The sequence below is a fragment of the Tetrao urogallus genome (assembly GCF_951394365.1).
Source record: "Tetrao urogallus genome assembly, chromosome: 25".
NCBI classification, from domain to species: domain Eukaryota; kingdom Metazoa; phylum Chordata; class Aves; order Galliformes; family Phasianidae; genus Tetrao; species Tetrao urogallus.
The window spans coordinates 4,129,751-4,151,417 of NC_136838.1; the positions used below are offsets into that span (position 1 = coordinate 4,129,751).

Here is a 21,667-nt window from a genome sequence, read left to right on the forward strand (position 1 = left end):
AAGAGCTGTTTATTAATATTTTATTGATGACAAACAGGTTTAAAACAAACTGAGACAAAATCAAAAGAGTAACACCGTGCTAGCACTGATGTCTGGATTTATAAAACTCAGAGTAACTGCTACAAAGGAAAAAAAACAGCAGAAGCAGAGGCAGGCATTCCCATCAGTGAAATAAAGGGGGGAGGGCGGAGGAGGGGGTTACATTACTCAATGGATTGCATTGCACAGAGGGTTACAGCTTAAACCTATCTGAAAAGTCTATGCAGCTACGCAGCCTACAGAAGGAAAAAAAAAAAATTAAAAAAGCCCTTCGGCAATGTTAATAAATAAAACAGTCCATCTCACAAGGAAGGAAGGTGGCCTGTGTCTCCATTCTTTCGCATTGTAGAAGTCTAAACGCTGGAGGCTTTTTATGAGAAAAGAATGGTTTTCGTTTCTGGAAAATTGGAGTTTATTTTGCAGTTCTTGAACCACGTTCACTGCAGGACTGAACACAAATGCTGAACACCTGTTCCATTCTATGTGCACGCTACTCACGTTTGTGGGTATGCTACACCAGGTCTGTGCTGGGGAAGAGACACTCCTGAAAACTACAGCAAATACAGGTGATGAAAGCGGGTCAACACTCTACAGAAAGGACAGTGATGAAAGGGCTTTCCCCCCAGATACAAAAAGTGGGTTTTACATCGCTTAAGTACATTCATATGAGAGGTATTTCGAGTTCCCCCCCAAAAAAAGACTAGAAACACTTGGAGCCCTTTGATAGAACGCTAACTTAATGCCAACCTTTCAAACCCCGAGGTCAGAATCGCTCTGCTCGTCTCTGCCTGGTGGGAGGCTGAGGTTGGCAGTTTGGGATCCGATCCACCCGGGTCTGCAGGAGCTGTGATTCTCTGCGCCGTTTCTAAAAAGGTTTAGACACCAATAAAATGCTCCCAGTGTTCCCATATGACTTATTTAAGATATGGGTACAACTCAGAAATTGGATGGCTTCTCTTATGTGCTGTTCTCAGTTCTGACTTCCAGCTATTTCTTCAGCCAGCACCGATGGCACAGCTGGGTGCACTACCTGAAAAAGCAGCTCCGGGTTTGTTCTGCAACACCTGAACCTCGGCTATCTGCGTTCATCACCGAAGAAGCCACACAAAAGCCTACCCCGTTATCTCTAATTGTACCCATCTATCAGAGGCCACCTTCCAACAACTGCCTGCTTTGTCCATTTCTCCAACCTGCTTCGGTAACATTGTAGTCTTTACTTCAAAACCAATATAATCCCCAGTTTCCACTACTTCTTCCCCCCAGCTGAGGGAGCAGTAAAGCAGGCCTGTTAGCATCCTTTCCTCCAGGGCCGAAGGGCACAGGAACCCATCCCCTTTCAAGCGCAAAGTTCATCTTACAGAAAGGCTTGTTTTTCACAGAGTAGAGTCCAGACAGTAGCCAATTAAAGCATACAGAAAACACTTCGAAACCCTCCTCCTGCTCGAGCGCGCAGGCTCCTTCCATCTAACTGCTATCCGATGTAGGAAGAAGAGGCTGATTGCTGCAACTGTAAATCACACTGAAAGTTCTCAAGGTTGGTGCTCTAATTTAGTTTTGTTTTACACTTTTTGTGAGCTTCTCAGAACAAGGATCTCCCAGGTCCACCACTAAGAATTCAGAGACAAACTTCTAAAAATTCAGTGCTCCTTTGAAAGAATCTCTTTAAAACCACCTTGTCACGAAAGACCCATTCAGAATGCGGGCGGCACGATGACACTAGGATTTCAGAGCCAGCGCTGGACAACAAAACCTCCATCTCAGAGTTGAGCATCAGCTACGTTCCGCTGGATTTCTGCTTGGCCTGCTGTCAACTTAGAACTCTCTCTCAGATACTCTGCTTCTAAAATGTAAACAGTTACTGCTAAAATATAGTACCCCTTGAGAACAACTCTGAGATGAGGGTTTTCCTCTCCCCATCTGCTCTGAAAAGTAATGCCCTGCTCGCAAAGAGAAGTATGGAATGAAGTGAAACCTGCTTAAGGCCCTTCTCTCGAGCTTCTTGGACTGGGGGAGCAGGGACTCAGCTGACCACTCATTGCAGGGTGAGTTGCCTTCCCCGTGAGGCGCCAGCCAGTCCGTCGTTGCTCTCTCTCCTCTCCGGTCAGTCTCCTTGTCTCAGTGAGCTAGCAGTGGGCTCTCTCGCGCGCTCTCCTTTCTCTCTCTCTCTCTCTCTCCTCTCCGTTGGTTGGTTTCTTTCTCCTGTTGCTCTCACACAGTGGTGCTTCAGTTTTAGCAGTGGAAAACAGGTATCCATTTTATTTTATTTTTTTTATTACCCAGAATAAAATGCTGATGAACTAAGCTCCACACAAGCTTAGCTCTTCTTCCTCAACCTGAAAGCGAGAAAGCAGAACAAGAGTTGTATGACAGCCATCAGGAAACGGTTCTCAAGAGCTCGTATGAGGCAGGAGGGCAGAGGGGTGAGCGCAGAGCTTACACTCTAATACTGTGACAGTCCCGTCACTCCGCCATGTTGATACGCGCGTTCCCCCTGGTAGGTGGAGTCCTGTGACAGCGCCACGTCAATCTGAGACTTGAACTCATCACCAAGGTAACTGTCCTGGAAACGAGAGCGCGTGTCAAGCAGCACCAAGCTCCATGGGACCTCATAGAGCAGTTAAAGAAAAAAGCGACTTTTGGGTTTTAAAGTTCAGCCCCGTTCGGCTGCAGAATTGCTATAAAGCTTCCAGCAGCACAAGGCAGCTGGAAGGGCAGCGGCTGAACGCCAGGGCTCAGGGTGAAGTTGGTATGCAGCTCTGAGTTCTTTTGCTCAAATATACTTTTGAAGCCCACCAAGTAGAAGGTAAGAAATGCTGCAGCCAAATTAACTGAAAATGGTTTAGCTTCTACTTTCCTCAATTCTAACAGACAGAGATGTGCACACAAACAGAACACTGACATAAAACCCAGGAAAAAGGGCAGACCGACCGTGCATCACTGCTTACCTGTGATAATTCTGGTTGGGAGAGCCCAGGCTGACTCATCTGAGATGGCTGACTCATGGAGATATACCCCTGAGTCAGTGGACCCTGGGAGAAGGGCTGGGACACCACGTCTTGGCTCGCCTGGCTATTGGGAAGGTTGGATTGACTCGTTCCAGGAATCCCAAAACGATTTTTCTGGCGCCCACCACGACCGGTCTTCCCTTTGGGTGCCCCACGTCCTGGAAAAGCATTTATCCAAACCAACAGTGAGAAGCTTTACAAGCGTGTGAGAATCAGATGCTTCTACAAAGACTTGACGACTCGCTTCAGGCAACGCTTCTCATTGTGCTCAGTGCAGTAGGTGCAAAGAAATACAAGTTCACTTTCATCAGCACCGAAAGCATTATCCCACATCAGACCCACGCCGTGCCTTTGGCACTGTGTCCCCCTGGCCCCATACCTGCAGCTGGGCCGTTGGCCTGCCCAAAGTACCCTGGTGGGGGCATTGGGGGCATCACGAGGTTGAAGGGGATGGGAATGTTCATAGCAGTGACGTGGCTGGGGCCTGCACTGATCATCCCAATCTGGTCGTGGGTTTGGAAGTACATGTTGGATGGGCGCCCTGGGGAGGGGGAAGTCACAGTTATTTCAAGCATCCCAAATATCCTGAAATTCACAGTCCTGCTTTTAACGGTAACGGGAGGACTTTAAGGAGGAAAAATAATACAAACAAAGGACAAGTCATCACTGCCACGAACCTCTGGGATTCGTAGCTCCCCATTTATCCCACACTCCCAAGTCTCAAAGAGACACAAGCGGTCGCCCCATCCCATCACTCTTCTATAGTGCCATTCCCCATTCCTACAACCCTGACACCCCCCCTCACTCCTTATCTGCTCTTCAGACCAGGGAGTAACAGAGGTTACTGCAACGTCAGGGGCAGCAAAATCCCTCCTCAAGAATTCCAACACCACGAGCATTTTCAGTTTTTAACCCCCACGTTTTTCTGTATTTAAACATTTAAACATTTGCAGTCTGTAAGACATCCAATCCCAGGGACTAAGTGAAGAAACAGTGAATGGTGTTAATGCTGACAGCTTCTTTACCTTGACTGCTCCGGTCATAGACGGATCCTGGAATAATAGCTTCACGTGCATCATACATGGCAGTGGTCATGAAGCGGGCGCCCTGAAAGCATGGGAGGAGTTGGACAAAGCTTTAGCATTGAGCTGCACACTGCAGCCGACTGTAAGGTGGGTAAAAACTCAGCAAAACCTCACAGATACTGTTTCTAATGTAAGAAAAACATCCAGCCATCGTCTGGACCACATGCTGACAACTCTCAACAGAAGTGCATGTAAAAGCCTTAAGGAACGCTTGTATAACGAACTTACACAAAGTAATTGCACCATGTTTCATGCATCTCAGAAGTCACCCCATGTAAAATTCTGCAGTGCATAAAGACAAACTGCTTCACTTAGAAACTGCAGTTTACTTTGCCACAGCCCATTTACTGGGCAACACAGGTGTGTGAGGGCATGGGGGTGTCTGTTTATTCCATCCACTTATGGCTGTCAATGCTCTGTTACCTGCCACAGACATCTGAGAAACAGGAAAGGCCAACTTACTGGGTTGATGGTGTTGACAAGTTTTCGGGGCTTGCTGAATTGCATGAGGCTCTCCCGGAGGTTATTCAGTGGTCCCTCCACCAGAACCTTCTGCTCCTTGTAGTAATTCAGCAGGTGATTCCAAAGTGGTTGTTTAGACAGAGCTTTCGGGTTCCCAACAATAATTACCCCATACCTATGGAAGAACAAACAGCGAAACTAAGATCAGCTTACAGAACAGGACAAAGAACTCCAGAGAAGCCTGTGACAGGAGGTATAGGAGACCCTGACCCAACTGTTCCTGTATACAAAGGACTTCTGTACACTTGGAAGCTTGTGATTCCTGAGAGACTGGCCGCAGCAATCTCCTGCCTTCTCCAGGCTTGTCAAACATGTCACCATGCTCACCAGCCATGTTACATTGTTTTAGAACTGAGCAGATACCAAGGGAAGCCAACCAGCGCACTGCTGACTTCTCAGTAGCTTCCCTTCTTAGCAACCAAACTCATTCTAAGAAAAGGAAAACTCTAACAACGGCTGCTGAGACAGAAAGGAGTGAGTGAAGGGCAGATTACTTCTGTCCTGCAGACAAAGGGGACAAGCATGCTGGATTCTACAGTCTACCAGTACAAAACAGGAATGCTGACTGATTTAAGACTGCTCTTGTAAAGTTGAATCATTTCCATACTCCCTTCAAGGCTCCCTTAAACAGGCAGAGGAACAGGCTTACCACCCTCAGAACACAGCCCTTAGTAGCTCGCCTCTAAAACAGAAGATCTGTCCAATTTTACCTTACCTTGCTCTTGTAAGAGCCACATTAAGACGCCTGGGGTCATTCAGAAATCCTATCCCTTGGTGTTCGTTGGCCCTCACACAAGACAGGATAATAAAGTCCTTCTCTCGTCCTTGGAAGGCATCCACGCTTGCAATTTCTACTTCCTAACACAGAGGAGAACACGTAAATCATGGAAGCACGTAAGGGTTGTACTACCAACAGGTTTACAAGACTACTGGCTGCACACTAACAGTTCCATCATTTGGGAAAGGTGCTGTTTTTTGTCATGCCAGATGATCTGATAATTCCACTGCCCACTAAAGAGCTTTCCTAAGGGAGAACAGAGAGTCTCAGTTTAAGACAAAAGAATTTTATGTTCGTGTCCTTTATGGTGCTTGCATTTCCCCCCTACAACTGGCACCTGCTTCAGACAGCAGCCCTTCTCCAAGTGCACTGCCAGAACAAATTTGGCTATCCCAAAACCTCACAGCAATACAGCTGCAGATCAGTACTGCTGCTCCCAGCCACTGAGAAGCCTGAATCAGAGGGACAGATCATTCCTGGCAGGAGCAGAAGTATTTCCACCAATTTTTGCTTCAATGAAAACACCGCCCAATTATTTCAATTATTGCAAAAGAGACTGCATTAAACACCTAAGCAGCTTGTCTGTAGTGTAGCAACATGTTGTAGTGTGTGGTGGAGGAGGTCCACTCAGAGGACACACTCCTAAGGAAACAAATGACTGAACATTAGAACTTATGGTGTTCAACTTCCTGTGTGTCTCCCAGCTTGAGACATTTTTCCACAGCTGAAGCACTGCTGACCTTTCCCTTCTGTGCCTCAATGAGCCTCAGAGGATGGACTCATCCAAGCTCTCCTTTCAACAGAACCTCACTGGACTTTCTCCATTATTTGGCAAACTGCTCTTCTCAAACTTACTGGCATTTGCTAACTCCTGCATCACCTTCCCTTGAACTATTTTATCTAAGGTCAATTAAAATGCTCAGAAGTTACTGAAGAATAAACAAATTTGGTCTGAGAAGCCAGACCAAAAATGAAAGCATTTGAGTTTCACAGTGTCTCAGCTTCTCAGCTTCTTTCTACCATCAAAGGTTCTCTTGTTTGTGCAATGACTCCATACCTGGTAAAGTTTTGTATGCAAGGAACCACTGAACTGCATGTACTGCACCAGATAGGATCGCTGGCCTTCATAAGGAGTAATAATGCCAATCTGATCAGGTTTGGCACCAGCTTTCAAAAGCTTTGTAGTTATCTTCTCCACATTGGCAGCTTCCGTTCTAGAAAAAAAAAGATTCATTTATTTAATTACAGCATTAGGTCTAAACATTTTCAGTGAATGGGGATAGAAAACCTCAACACGTGTGCTGTGCCTTCTTTCACAAAGGCTCCTTCAGAAGGAGATCGTTTTTACACCACAGCACTCTGCCACTCAAATTAGCTCAGCTTAAGCTCTGCAAGAACATTCCCTGCTATCACCTCTTGCTACAAACAGATGCTCTCAGCCAAAAGTTCACACCTCAGAAGAGGTCACAACAACGCACATTGATCCTGGTATCTACATCCGCCTTTTCAGTACTGCACAACTAAACCTCCTGGAGAAGCAGAATTCAGGACAGCCATCACTCTTCTGAAATGCAGTTCTGAGTTAAATGTATGCTTGTACTTTGAGTGAGACCAGGAGAAGTGTTCCAGCCTGCTGTACAAACAGATCCTTCAGTTCTTTTATCTTGAAGTTTTAAATATAGAAGGTTTTTGAACGCCATTGCTCTGTCAGCCAACAGTTGTGCCACGTTTGTGCACAGTCTGCCTTGCTGCATTCAGCACTCCTGCACACGCAGTTCAAGCAGCAGACAGGTTAAAAATATCACAGCAGATACATTTTGTAAGCTGGTCTGGTTCTTCCTTCCAGGCACGCAAACAAATGTAAAGCAAAGGAGCAGTGTTAGAAGCTCATTCACTGGAAAAGTTTGGATGTGCAGAACAAAGGGATAGGAAAAAAATGAAATTCCCAGCTCCCCACTGCTCTCTTGCTACCTTCTCCTCTTTCAACATCCACCCATCAGGACTTCGTTTCAGGAGCTACTGGAATTCAAGCTTTGAAATGGGACTCAACCTGCACTTCCTGGGTGCAAAATGCAGTCAGTTTGCTTCTGTTTTGAATTCATGCCTTTTATTAAGGCACTTAATTGTCCCACATTCATACTATCAGTATTTCTATGTAAATCTCAGTATTGATTTTTACCTGTTCAAGTAAGAGGTGCCTGAGCTGGCGATTTCTTCCTGCCCTTGTGTAACATAGAAAAACATTGGCTTGTCTGGCTGCGGCCACTGGAAATCAAACCCTTTCTTCACACGGTCAGCTGAAGAGCACAAAAGTAATGAAGTTAATACTGCTTTACTAGAAAATCACTTTCACAGCAATGCCTCAAAGAGTCAATGGCAGCATTTCTCTTCCTAATTGAATAAAAAAAACTCATCTGAATTAAAGGATTTCTCCTTCAATCCTCAATGAACTGAAGAGAAAGGAATTTGCAGGAAATGCCATTCTTACTCACCTGCAGTGACACCATTCTGGAGAGAACCCTCATAGAAGATGTTGGATGGGAAAGCACTCAGGGCCGGGTGCATGCGGTACTGCACCTGCAGGCGGATGGGGCGAATCCCCAGCACCACCAGCCTCTCAAACAGGGACTGAGACAGGCCTGCCTTGGCAGCTTTCTTACACATCACAACAGGCCCCAGCTGGCAGTGGTCACCTACAAGAATAAGCTGTGGAAAAGAAAAATTCACCGCTGATGACAGTGCAGGTACCCGAGTCTGGATTTTCTGCCCAAACTCCTGCTTCACCTATTTATAAATCAGACTTTAAAGGGAATCCAGTGGCTCCTACCTGCTTTGCTCCCAGCACAACTGGCACCATGCACTCTGGCTCAGTGGCCTGGGTGCTTTCATCGATCAGAATGGAGCGGAACTGCATTTTTGCAAGCCTTGGATCACCAGCTCCCACACACGTGCAACAGATCACATCTGCATTCTGAGACAGAAACACAACCAAAATCAATCAAGTGGGATAAGAGAACACTTTCATACAGAAGGCCACTGAATACCATCCCAGGAATCTCGCCCTAAGTTAAACTGTGTTCTGATAGCTGCCAACAAATTGCAGCTAAGTGGGAGAAGGCAGTAACAGGACTGCTGTATCTGGTGGAACTTTACCATGAGCAATTCACGCTCTGCTGTTCGTTTCAGCGCACGGTAGCGTTTCTCATCGGCAGATGACAGTTCTCCAGTTTCATCTTTAAGTTGTTGCAGCTTCTGAAGCTCTGGCATGCTGCAAAAATGGAATTTCGCATTATAATCTAATTAACAACAGCTCCAGCTCACAGTGAAGCTCTTTACATATTGCCACAGAAACAAGAAAATGTATTTGCAAAACTAAAAATGACTTTTGTACAGAGCAAAATATATACCATCACTGCCAGAGCTGTTAAAACAACTGCATCCATTACAACACCCGAGGTTTGGGTTTTTTGGGGTGTCTTCCCCTCTCCCCCTCCTTACCTATCCATGTTTCTGATCTGGTTATGCAGCGCCAAGAAGGATACAGGTGAGTCAATTGCCTCACGGCTTTTAGCACACAGCCGAACCACTTTCAGACCAGTCTGATGGATCTTCTCTGTCAACTGATCTACAGCAATGTTACTTGGAGCACACACTAACACAGGCCTTGGGAGAAAAAAAAGGCAAAAAAGTCTCAGTGAACTATAAGCTTCTTCCTGCAACAGAGTGTTAACACACATGCTCCCTAAAAATAAGCTACCGATGAGTATCTTCTGATTTGAGCTCAGATCTTCACAGAAGAACACATTTCTAGAAAGTCTTTCCAGTTCAAGGATACAGACTGCTTAAGTGCTTAAATGTGAGCTGATTCTCTGGACCAATCATGAGGAAACCTCACGCATAAAGATTCAGAGAAGTTCTTACCCATTGCCCTGTCTAGCCAGATGATAGACAATGGTAGCTGATGTCACTGTTTTTCCAGTACCAGGGGGACCCTGGATAAGGCTCAGAGGACGCTGCAGGACGGTCTTCACAGCATAAACCTGTGGAATTATTTTAATGCTATTCAGTATTCCTTGCGCAGGAAATTACAAAGTCGTTCAACCTTCAATCATAAATCCTCCATCGTATTCTTTGCATGTAGAAAGAAGGAACATGAGGGTACCTGAGAATGGTTGAGATCAGGAAGTCCTTGTGCTGTAAAGCGCTTTGGCAACTGGCATTTAATAATTACATCTTCCACCTCGTGGCCCAACAGTTTGTGATAGATGTATCCTGACACCGAAGTCTCATCCACAGCAAATGTTTTTAAAGCACTCTGCATTCTGAAATGAGCAAAGGACAAAAAATAGAACCGAATCAGGATTACCTCAGATGAAATTATGCACAAGAGTAGAAGTTAATCAGCCATCAGACAAATTAAAGCGTATCTTTTGGAAAAAAGACAATGCAAAGATCTGACAACAGAATTTAGAGACCAAACATTAGACTTCCAGAACACGGATCTTTGTTTCCCCAGTGTGCATCCTACAAACTGTAACCACAAGTCTGCAGTGGAAATGGGCTCTGACAGTTTGCAGTGGAAGCTTGAGGTGCAAGATGTGAATAAAAGCTGTACTCAGTACCTCTATTTCAGGACAACAAACTCCTATCTCACAACATGCACTGCAGACACATCTCAAGCCCAAAGACCCCACAGCTGATCCAGCTTCCTTGAAACTTCAGTTTGTCAAAGTGATTCAAAGTTGAGGAGATAAATAAGAACGCAGAGTGCTTCATGACTGCATTAACAAACAGAACCTCAGACCTTTTTCTTCTTACATCCCAAATGCTACTAAGCTTGAGGTTCATTTTTCCCCTTGGATCCACAGGTTACATGAATGTACTTCCAAAGTCCCTGAACGTGCTTTCAAAGTGAGAAACACTGACAGCCTGAACGTCACCACCTCTAACAACACTTAGAGCTGCTGCTCTGAGAAGCAGGCACCACGTTCATGACCTTGATGCATTCAGCACACTCCCTCTGACTGCTGGTATAATGAAGCAATACATCACCTCTCGTTCAAAAACCCCACTGAAGTTAGAAGGAAAAATACACACCTACTGAACCCATTATCTGCTGAGTTTAAGTGCATTCTCAGTACCTGTCAAATGAAGTAGACTTCCACACAAAATCCACTTGGAAGTTATGAGTAACCTCCACGGGGGCTCCAACGCTGCTCCTCAGCTCGATGGCAATCTCATCACCATAATCTGTAGAACCTCGTTAAGTAGTAATCTGCAGCAAACATCTGAATTGTATTTTTCCCTGATTTCCATTTATTCAGTAAGCACCCGCTAATTACAATGGTTTCAAAATTACTCATGTACACAATTTAGGAGTTCCTCAGAGATAATTTAACCTTAAGGCTCATTAAGTAAAGGATACTATCAGGAACTTTGATGACATGGCCGATTCCTTTCCACAGAGGGGCCAGGTCTCCTTTGTACCTCAAGCAGATCTCATCTCCTTGCATAAGACGCATATCTGCAAAGGAGAGAGAAAATAATCTCAGAACATCCACAGCAACAAAAACCTACAGGACTATCTCATATCCCAGGCCACTGCAGTTCTTTAAATGCTGATGTTATTCACCAGGTACAAAAACCAGACAAAACACACAGCTGAGCTGTCATTACCTGAATCAGTCTTTGGCAGAGTGAAATAAGCAATTCTTTTCTTATTCAAGCCCAGGTCCCATCTGACTGTGATGTTATCTTGGGTCTAACAGTAAAGAAAGAGCACATATTATGTTCTTAAAGAGCTGCTTATCAACTACCACAGTCCTCACGGTCCTAAACTTCAAAACAGTGGAGAAACACAAAACTTGCTGTTCCTCTGTCACCAAACAAACTTCTGTGTTTATCATTATGGGCTGTACTCACACCACCTGCAGAAGGTCGTTCTGTTTCAAAGACAATGTATTTAGTTACTGAGAAATGTGTTGGCATCAGCACCTGTGTCAGTTTTGTAAAAACTCTTCAGTGTCCCCAACATGGTACAAGCTTGACTGGGAAGTGACTGGTGCAAAGGTAAGTGAATGTCATGAGGAAAAGAACGTAACAGAAGGTGGTCAAGAAGCAGTTCTGACGAAGAACACAATTCCAGGAGAGACAAACTTTGAATTCAGAAGAGATGGAAGACCTTAAGTGAGGTTTCCAAGTTTTCCCTGTGATCGCACATTAATATTACTGTTAATTACTGTCATGTCTTTATTACAGTAATATTACATTTATTTCATTTTAGTTTTTCCTTCCATTCTACTAAGTGCGAGAACTGCTCAGAATCCCCCTCTAACAGGCATTTTTCAAGCAGATTACCTGAGACTCCTTAAGCTTCTTGTCATAGTCTGCCTCAAGCTTGACTAGAGGACCAAATATATTTTGGTATTGATAAGCATCTTCGTATCTAAGCAGGACGTGCTGTGGCTCTTCATCAACACCAGGCTTCTCTAAGTCCTCAAGGGTTGCAGATGGATTTTCCTAAGATTTAACACACAAGAGTGCTGTTTCAAAGTTTTAAGCACGAACAAGTGATAATAAACTGCTAAAACCATGCTGAAGTGTTATGTCATGCTCACCTACATGCAGCCAAGTTTGTTCTGCATTAACAGGTACAGAAAAAGCTCTGAAAAAGCAGTGACTGACTACAGACTGACTGACAGAACCTGAAGATGAAGCTTTCCTACTTTAACAGGTGATTTCTCTAGTCAATTCCCAGTTGTGTTGCTTGTCAAAAGGGAAAGGTTTGAACCTCGTGTATATTAGGCTCTGTTTCCTGCTTTACACTGCTGCTAAAACAGCCTTGTCCCTCCTTTTAAGACACAAAACCAGCACTGAGTGAAACATCATTGGTATTTGAAAAGTGGGAAATACCTTCCAGAGTTCTTCCAGTTTGTTGATCTGCTGAGCTGTAATCTGACGTGCTCTCAGCTGCTCCTGCTCAGATGGAATCTTTACCAGCCACGAGAGGAAACAGCGATCTTGGATAAGAGGCTGCCACTGTGAACTGTCCCAGTTAATATCCTTTAAACTGCTCTGACTTGCACATGGCTGCCTGCACAACCAAAATATTGAGAAAAATTATTAGACGACTGTAAGGGAATCTACCGAAGTGTAAGAACATGTTTCACACATTCTTCAAACACGCCTGGTTAAAAGAAGAAAGCCAACACCAGTGGCCTGCTGAGCCAATTCATCAGTTCCTGCGCTTGATACTTCAACACTGCAGAGGCAAGGTATCCTAAACATTAGCTCTCCTGTATTTCTAGAACTGAAAAAAGCTCAGCATCTCAAATACTAAATGTGACACAGTGATAAAAGGAGACCAGAGTGTAGAACATTCAGGTACCAAGTGAAAGCTGAGGGTTGCCATTTAGAAATCCAGTTGTGCAACACTTAACACAAACACTGCAATAAATTCTCTCACCTGCACAGCAAAACAACCACAGAGTCTGCCTTAGCTGGAATAAAGCCAAGGAGAAACACATTACGACACCCGCAGTTGTAACATTCCAGGACAGTCTCTCCTAGAGGCCCATCTTTATGGAGAGTCACCTCCTTGCACTTCGCTCTCACCAGGTGGTTGACGATGTGGCTGAAACCAGAGAGGATCCGTATTTATAAGCAGTCAATATGAAAACCAGATTTAGTCCTAACTTTATGTAACACAGCAATTCAGTCATTATTAAGAGATAAACAAAAACCTATTCATACTCTGGCAGATATTAATAATCCCCTGCTCCTTTCATCCAGGCCAAGATGACTGCTAGGAGTTTCAGTGTTTCTCCAATGCATGAATACTTCAAAGTGAATGTGAAAGAAGGGGCAACGTACAAGAAATTTATTGCCGTTTGGAAGCAGCTTCCTGAAGCTCCACAGAGCACAGCATCTGTTACACTGTTCTGCAAGAGCACAGGGGGAAGAAGCAGCGAGCTCAAGCCCAAAAGCAGTTCAAGTTGTGCTGAGGTGGAGCTGTAAAAGCTCCTAACAGGAAAATCTAGAGGTTGGAGGCTCACATTCAAGTCACGAGAATTCGACATCGTGGAAAATGTAAGTCACACCCATTATGCATTTCAAAACAAACACTACAGCAAGTTTGCCCATCTCATTTCCATCATTTAATCATTTACCTGCCAGATGTATTTCCACGCCCATTACAGAACCACTTTTTGCTGGTGTTGCAGTAAACCACACAGGCAGGGTCATGGATACCACAGTAACTGGAATTAAAATGAGATGAGGAAGTCATTGGGTAATTATTTATAGGACAATGCAAAAACAAGACTTGAATTACCCAGAAGTGTACAAAATAAGGGGAAGTAAAAATCAGGAATCGTGAGAGTGGCTGGAAGTACCAAACACACGAGTTAAACTTCTGGTTTGAGGCAAGCTCTGTAACTATTTCCACCGTTACCATTTCTAGGAAGGCTCAACTCTGCAGCCCTTAGAAGAGAGGCCCAGGAGCTCAGCAGAGCAGCACTGTCAGCGCACACAGGAGCTCAGCAGAGGGCACTCACTGCCTGCCAGCAGGCAGCTGCCTCCAGGGAAGCTGCTTTCAAAATTCCAACCATCCTCTAAGCACTCCATGCCCCCACCTTCTGGAAGCAGCCAGCCTGATGCAAAGATCAGGTCTCACCTGCAAGCATGTACGGGAAGATCCTTTGTATAGTAAGTATCTTCTTCATCTTCTTCAAAGTTCAGCTCTGCCAGAAGCTGGCTGGTTTTAGCGACGTTATCATCCACTGCTCCGTTCTGCAGAATGCCATCAGGTCCATTAACCTGCAGTGCAAGGTCAGTGCTCAGGTCATACCAAAACACGCTCAGAACAAAGCCAAGAGTGGGAATCCCTACTTTGCTGTGTAAAAATTTGTCTTGAATTCAGGAAGTTCTCAGAAGAACAGAAAAGCAATGAGTTGGAAATACAGCCCACATCTATCAAAAATCATCATATATACGTTGTATATCATTGATACTTGCTTCATCAGCTCCTACTTTACAGGAATACTGAAGTGTCAATTCACATAACTAAATTACTTTTCTTCGGATTATGTTTTGTCTATCCACCAAACCAATCCTCCTCCCCAGAGACTCCAGAAGCACAACTTCACAACACGAAGACAACAGGAAGCAGGGGACCAAGACCTATTCCAATGCACACCTAAGTAAAAGCCAAAGAGCCAGAAATAACAGAAGCTGGTTCTCAGCAGACTGCCCAGCTCCCAAGCAGCATCACTTGTGCAAGGCGTACCACCTGCACTGCATGCAACCAAACACATACCTGTGTAATGCACCAGGTGTGACAACCACTACTGCATTACCCAAACACTGCTTTAGCCACCACACTATTTCCTTCAAAACAAAAAGGCTTCTTTAAGTTACCCAGGAAACACACAAACTCCATTCAAACTAACACAGCCCAAGCTCTCAGAGCAGTGCCTTTCACAGGCTGCCTGGCTAAGGCAGCACACACACAGCAGGTGCTCCCTCTTTGCACTGACTTTGCTACCTGCCAGAACCACAAAGTTCTGCATCAGCACATTTGACACATCAAGTCCTGGTCCTGTTAAAAATAACTCCATTTTGGCAATACTTAGCACAGTGCTTTTACCACCAGGAAGGAGCACCAACAGGTGTGAATGTCACAAATCAGACTTCAGCATGACTCAAGCAGCCATTGTCCCTTGGGACTCCTTGGCTTCCAGTTCCATTCGGCCACAGCAACCACAGCTCTGCAGACCGACCGTCACGGCAGGAGCTGCAGCAGCTCAACATTTAATAGCATCTTCAGAGCTGTTCTCATGCAAACATCAACTTTAAATACAGTGATATTAAAGAAAATATGAACATAGCTTATTAATTAATCCTAGAATAGGTGGAGACTAATGGAACAAGTTAACCCAAACTTCTTAGAAGCGTGGAGAGGACACTCCCAGGGCAGGTGCTGTCAGCCTGCTCTGAAGAGGCCTCACATGCCATTACTGATGTTAGCTGACAAGCACCATCCGTTTTTTTGGAAGCTTGCATATAACTCAGGGCTGTCGAGCAAGCAGCCAGTGCAATTGCAGAGCCCTTTTTCTTTTTTTAAGGCAGGAGCAGAAGGAATGGCAGCACACACAGATCTCTCGTCCTACACCAGCACAGCATTCGGGCCCGCAGTGATGTCAGCACGACGGCACCCATCTGTCAGCAGCAGGACCCGGCAGCCGGGCCGTGCCTCAGCAGGCACACAGGAAGGAAGTGGCCCAACTATTGTTCTCAACTCACTGCCATGTCAGCCTGCGTGCGCATTATTAAAATCTGGCAGCACCAGCTGTTGTGTAAGATTTGGGGGGGGGATTCTCTATTTTAAATGTGTCAACTGAAACTTCTGGCACAGCAAGTTTAGCAGCCACGCCAAGCAACCTGCACGGCTCTGAGAGCTGCTGGTTCCTCCCCGGCTCCTCGCAGGTCTCCACGGTCCTGCTGCACACAGCAGCAGTGCTTGGGGGAGCTGAGCCGCACTCCAGCACGGCAGCTGACCCAATTAACACCGCAGCAAGCAGTGACCGTGCGGAGCCCCAGCTGGGTGACAGCAGCTTCCTTGCCGTGCTTCTGGCTGATGTGCCCACCCACACAGCAGCTCATCAACAGGCAACAGCCATCAGCACAGCTGCACTTTAAAGCAGTATGTGTCAGGCTGCAGCAAGAGAAACGACGACAGCTAGGCAAGGATTCTGCTGGGATCTTGCTATCAGACAGCGCTCAGCTGTGGCACTGCACCCCAGCACTGTGCAGCAACACGGCACGGCCAGGCACGCCGCCCCGGCACAGGGAAGTTTCTCTCATGCTTTAGAAAAACACACACTTGTGGATTTGCACAACCATTTGTCGTTGGGAGAGACTCCACTGACGCCGTGTGACATTCGCGGCGCCTTAAAATCTGTTGTGCTTATTTGATCTCCCTTTCAGAACGAGGGAAGGTGCATCACTGAGAGCATTCAGCCTCACGGCAGCACAGAGCTGTTTCACAACAGGAGTCCAAGCAGCGTTTGCTAACACTGAGGCCGGGGACTGCAGGAAACCCCAAGCCAGCAGTGTTTGCTAACACCGAGGCTGGGGACTGCAGGAAACCCCAAGCCAGCAGCGGGGCTCGCCATGCCCACACTCAGGGCACCACCAAGCGGGCTCCCAGCACCAGGCACAGAGAAAAGTGCTGCCTCCTCCCACCAGAACCGAGTCCTGGCCCGAGGGAGCAGGGAAACACTGTGGATATGATCAGAATTTATCTTAATACAAATCAAATATGCTAATTAGTTTGTCTAATCATCAGAAAACTGGATTTCCACTGTTTACAGAAAACAGGAGGCGTTGCTCCTGCATTGCTTAACCTCTGCCTGCCTTTTGTCACTCAGACAATAATCTGTGGTAACAGCATCCTCTTAAACTGTTAGTTAAGTATATGCTAAGAAACAAAGCTTTTGGAGTGAGGCTCAAAGAACGCTTTCTAAAGAAACAAGGGGCTCTGCACTGCCCAACTCATCTTATTTCAATCCACAGGGCGCTAAAAAGGTATCAGAAAACGGAACAGGAGTAAAAATAATATCCCTTCCACGTTTATCAGGATGAAGTAATATTTATTCCAACTTTGTTCACAATCACAGTCAAAATTTAAACTAGGCAAAAACGTATGCAGCCTGGGAGATTTAGATTTAGATACGCTCCTGCCAAAAGGCATTAACGAGCTCACATTATCTACCCAAGGAGGCAGAACCTCCCTGAGAATCCTTCAGACGGCCCCTTTCTGATCTCAGCGCTGATGAGAACACTGAAAGGCAGAGCTCCAAACTGAGCACAGGCGCTGGGTTTCGCTGAGCTCCGACATCACCGTGCTCCCAAATCCTCACTGGAACAACAGGCTCCCCTGTCCCAAATCTACACAGCGTGGGGACAACTGCAAAACCCTGCACTGAAATAAAAGCACTCAGCCATTACAAACATCCTCTGCTTCCTGCCTGCCAGGACGGATGCTTACAGACACGCTCATACCTGGATGTGCTCTCCAGATTTTCCTTTTTCCCTTCTTACTTCAAAGGCTTTTCAAACATGTTTAGACAAAAAGCAAAACGAATCCTCTTCCCTTGCCTTCTGCACTCTCAGACTCATTCTGGGGTGGTTTTTCTTCTTCTAGCCAAACTCTTTATTGAGAGTTCTAGAATGATCACAACCATCAGAGGTTTAAAAACTACGATTTTACCCCAAACACCTTTTTAATCAAATAACACACGCACTAACTACAAACACAAAAACTACTTAGCAACGATTCAAACAGGAAAAAGGCTTGTTTTGCCCAACAGAACTCAAGAGCTACAAGTAAACACAAAATAAAGCAAACAGCCCACAGGAGCTCAGCTCTAAATCCACATTATGAACACTGACTGGAGAGAGTCCCAGCACAGCCCTGGGCCTGGGCCCAGCACTGAGGCAGCACAATTCCACCTGCCCTGCACACCTGAGGCTGCCATTCACTCACTGCTCTAAGTTTACTCATTTCTGTGTCATTTACAGACTCCAACAGATCAGTCTTGGAAAATAAAGTTAAAAAAAAAACGAATCCCCTCTGACTGCTTTTGGTGCAGGATGAAGAGCTGTTATCTCCAGCATTTCAATTCCTCCAAACACGCGTTCTGAAACGCAGACAATCTACAAACATTTAATTGTTAACACCAGAACTACTTAACAATTTATAACGACATAATGGAACTTAATACATTCCAAGATGTACAAGAGCAGCCCAACTTTTAAAAAAAGCACAAAGCAGCCTCTCAGGTGCGGCTTTTGGGCTTCTTTTCTCCTGCTATAAACAGTCAAGAAGCAGCACAAGAACCAGCAGCGTTTCCTTTTATAACACTTCTTAGTTTCTGGCTGCACAGCCCAGTTCCCTCTTTTCTTTCACTTCTGCGAAGTGTTAAAGCGGAATCGCGGCCGTCATCGGGCGGCGTTAAGAATTCTCCCATTTCTCAGCCTCGAGGACCTCCGCACACCAACCGCAGGCACTACGGGCTGTCACTGCCCTACAGCCCCAAACAAAGCCGCCCGGCAACCCCGCAAAGAGAAAGAGGCCCTCTCGGAAAGGAGCCGCTTTCTGTCAGAAAGAAATCCAGCTCCGCTTTCAGAGCGCTCAACTCCTCGCAACCAAACAGGACGCGGAGGCGCGTTCGTTTCAACAAGAAAACAAACCGAAATCCTTCCACCCCGGCAGCGCTCCTCGCTCCGTATCGCGACTATCGGGACAGCACGGCGATATCGCGACTATCGCGACAGCCCCGCTCCCGCAGGCCCCGCCGCCCTGGCCCAGCGCTTCCCCTCTCGCCCCGCTCCCGCCCGCCCCTTCCGCGCTCCCCCCGGTGGCGGCGCCGCCTCACCCCGCCCCCCCCCCGGCACCCCGCGGCGCGGCCTCACCTGGGCCTCGATGGGGCCTGCAGGGCCCTGCCCCGCTCCCGGAGCGCCTTGGGCCTGGCCGGGCCCCGCCTGCCCGGCTCCGGGCGGGGTTTGGGTCTGGCTGGGGAGGGTGAAGTCGGTGAACTCGAACTCGGAGCCCTGCGTGTCGGCGCCGAGCAGCTCGGCCTCCTCCGTGTCCAGGAAGGTGAGGGTCTGCGAGCTGGGGCCGTACGCTTCCACGCTCATGGCGGCGGCGGTGGAGAAGAGAAGCGGCGCTTCCGCGCGCTCCCCCCGCCTCGGCCGGGCCGCGCCTCACGGAGCCCGGGCGCCGCGCTACGCTAGCGGCGGGATCCGCCGCGCACACCAGGCCGCGCCCCCGAGAACCGACCGCCGACGAGACCCCCGCTGCCCCGCTCGGGCGGCCCCGAACGCGGCCGGACCGACGGCGGAAGGAGCCGGAGCCGGGGAACGGAACCGAGAGCCCCGAGACGCCGCGAGAGGAACCGTCCGGCCGCCGCGCGCCAGGCCAGCAGCGGTGACGCGGAGCGCACGGCGGACGCCAGCACGGCCCGTGCGCGTGGGCGGGTGACGCAGCACGCACACCTGGGAGGGCACGGCGGGAGGGGGCGGGGCTGCGCGCGGAAGGCGTGAAGGAGCGCGCGGCGCGAACCGCCTGAAGAGCGGAGGGGGGGGAGAACGGGGGACGCGTTGGGGGCGCTGTCCGTTCGCGCCTAAAGGAGGGGTTAAACGCCCCCCTCCCCGACAGGGCTCTCTCGCGAGGGGGGCGGAGCCTGATCGCTGACTGACTGCTGCCACAGCCAATGAGCCCTCGAGCTGAGGAGGAAGGGCGGGCTGTGGCGGCAGAAGGGCCAGTGGCGGCGCGCGGTGGAGGGCCGGGGGTGTTTGTGAGGGGAGCGGGGCTGTGTGGAGCCCTTCTTGCCCTTACTGGTGCTCCTGCAGTCTGCCCGCCTCTGTGGAAGTGCGGTGTCTGTGGTGATGGAGGCATAGCCGGGGCCTGCAGCGTTCTGAGGCGGGTGATAAGAAGGCTCTGGTGTCACAGTAATGCCAGCTGTAACACCCATCAAAGCTGCACTGCCCGGTGTGACTGGTAATGGAGGGCTGAACTGTCATAGGGGGAGCTGGGCGGCCTGTGGAGGTTCTGTGTGTTGTGTGGGAGTGGGCATTCAGTCCGTAAATAAAGCTGGTTTGGGGGTTGGCTTCAATTATCACCAAACTCATCTCTTTTGAGGTAACTCCCAGGCGTTGTGAGAAGCACTGGCAGGAAAAGCTGGTGCTGGTTCTGTTTTCCCCACTGAAGCCTTCAGCCATAACATGCACATGAATATTGGCTTTTTAAGTAACTTCAATTTTATTCTTGCTTTTGGTGTAGGGTAAAGCTTGGAATGGAAACGTCTGCCGCATTTGCAGCTTTTAAGCTGAAAAGGTTTAAATGAAGATTGGAAAGGATCTCAATGCACCGAGAACAGGAGGGGGAAATGAAGATGGAGAGAGAATACAGGAGTCACTGCATCTACTCATGGTTTGTGTTTGTGTTGAGCTTTAAGCTATGAAGGGGCAAACTTACCAGTAGGTTATCGTAGATGTAGCTTAATTCATTAAAGTAGGCTAATTAAGCAAAAAAAAAGATAGAATGGAAATTTGGTTGTGAGGTTATGACTGCCGTGTTAGCTACAGTTTAACGTGGTGACATTAAGGTAAGTCAGCATACACTCATATGTAATTTCATACATTATGTTGAGACTTTTGATTCTTCAAGTTGAATCACAGCTACATTAAACCCACTTGTAGTCTGACTGGAAAGCATCCACAGGTGAATTGATACTTCCTTAAAACCATCTGGAAATTATTTGTTTTGTAATTCAGAGGGCAGCATAACTGAAAAAAAACAGGAAGGAAATGAGATCTATTTTGAAGATTGCATTTATAAAACCAGGTAGGTTGTTTTGTATGGACACATATTTATGAATAAACAGACCGCTCTTGCAATGTTTGTCCAGTTTGCAGAATCATCAGAAGGTTTGGAAAGCAAAGCTTTGATGCACTACTGTATTTTTTCCCCTCCCCCTACATAAGACAGAAAATAAGAATGCTTTTAAAGAGAAAGAGAACTCATTGAAGACTGCGGACCCCGTTGTCCCTGTGCTAACAGAAGGTTATTTTGGCTTCTGCTGTGCTGAGGGGAGGATCGTGCTGCTGTCTGAGGTGCTGAAGCCAGAGGGCTGCCAGGGGGTCCTGGAGATCCCCATGTACCTACGGTGTGCCTGTTGCCCCTGCTACACAAGTCAAAACTACACCCACTGTGATTTGAGTGTGGGAAGACTGTAGTTCATGTGGATGTGTTTGATGAGGGGTTTAAGTGGCAATCAGCTGTGGCCGTTGGGCTCTTGGTTAAAATAGGGAGACTGTAATCAGTCTTTACACCAGCACAGAGGTGTGGCTTGCGAGAAAGATACATGTGAATTTTGTGACATTAATGATTAATGGTAGGCCACTGCATTCTGGAAATTCTTTGAAAGACTTTGGCATATTTGAAGATGAGCACGTGTGCAGTCTACACTGCAATGCTTCCTGGATGATATTCTATTTGTGTAAGCATTGTTTTGTGAAAGTTTTGCCTTTAAATCTGGGCTAATGCAAAGAGGTGCCACTTGGACTCGCTGGTCTTTATTGTTGTGCATCCAATATGAAATTCAAAAGGGTAACACTCTAAAAACAGGAGCACGTTGTCTGAGAATGATGGTGCTTCACCATTTTTATGCATG

The 21,667-nt window shown here is 47.0% G+C and overlaps 1 protein-coding gene across 2 annotated transcripts; it reads right to left on the reverse strand.

The window, feature by feature from the left end:
• Positions 1-2,479: 2,479 nt before the first annotated feature.
• On the reverse strand, positions 2,480-19,130 carry UPF1 (UPF1 RNA helicase and ATPase; the record flags this gene model as incomplete). Of its 2 annotated transcripts, none has more annotated exons than XM_079546847.1 (23): positions 2,480-2,599; positions 2,985-3,202; positions 3,424-3,585; positions 4,070-4,151; positions 4,592-4,766; positions 5,367-5,509; positions 6,487-6,643; positions 7,609-7,726; positions 7,922-8,135; positions 8,257-8,400; positions 8,583-8,697; positions 8,928-9,092; positions 9,351-9,469; positions 9,592-9,751; positions 10,571-10,679; positions 10,855-10,953; positions 11,106-11,190; positions 11,787-11,948; positions 12,342-12,522; positions 12,895-13,062; positions 13,598-13,687; positions 14,104-14,246; positions 18,906-19,130. In XM_079546847.1, the coding sequence occupies 23 exons, from the start codon at positions 19,128-19,130 to the stop codon at positions 2,480-2,482; spliced, it is 3,354 nt and encodes a 1,117-aa protein (XP_079402973.1). The 2 variants fall into 2 exon arrangements, with proteins under 2 accessions (XP_079402973.1, XP_079402972.1); XM_079546846.1 differs by having other exon boundaries at positions 10,855-10,976; positions 11,087-11,190.
• Between the last annotated feature and the right edge of the window lie 2,537 nt (positions 19,131-21,667).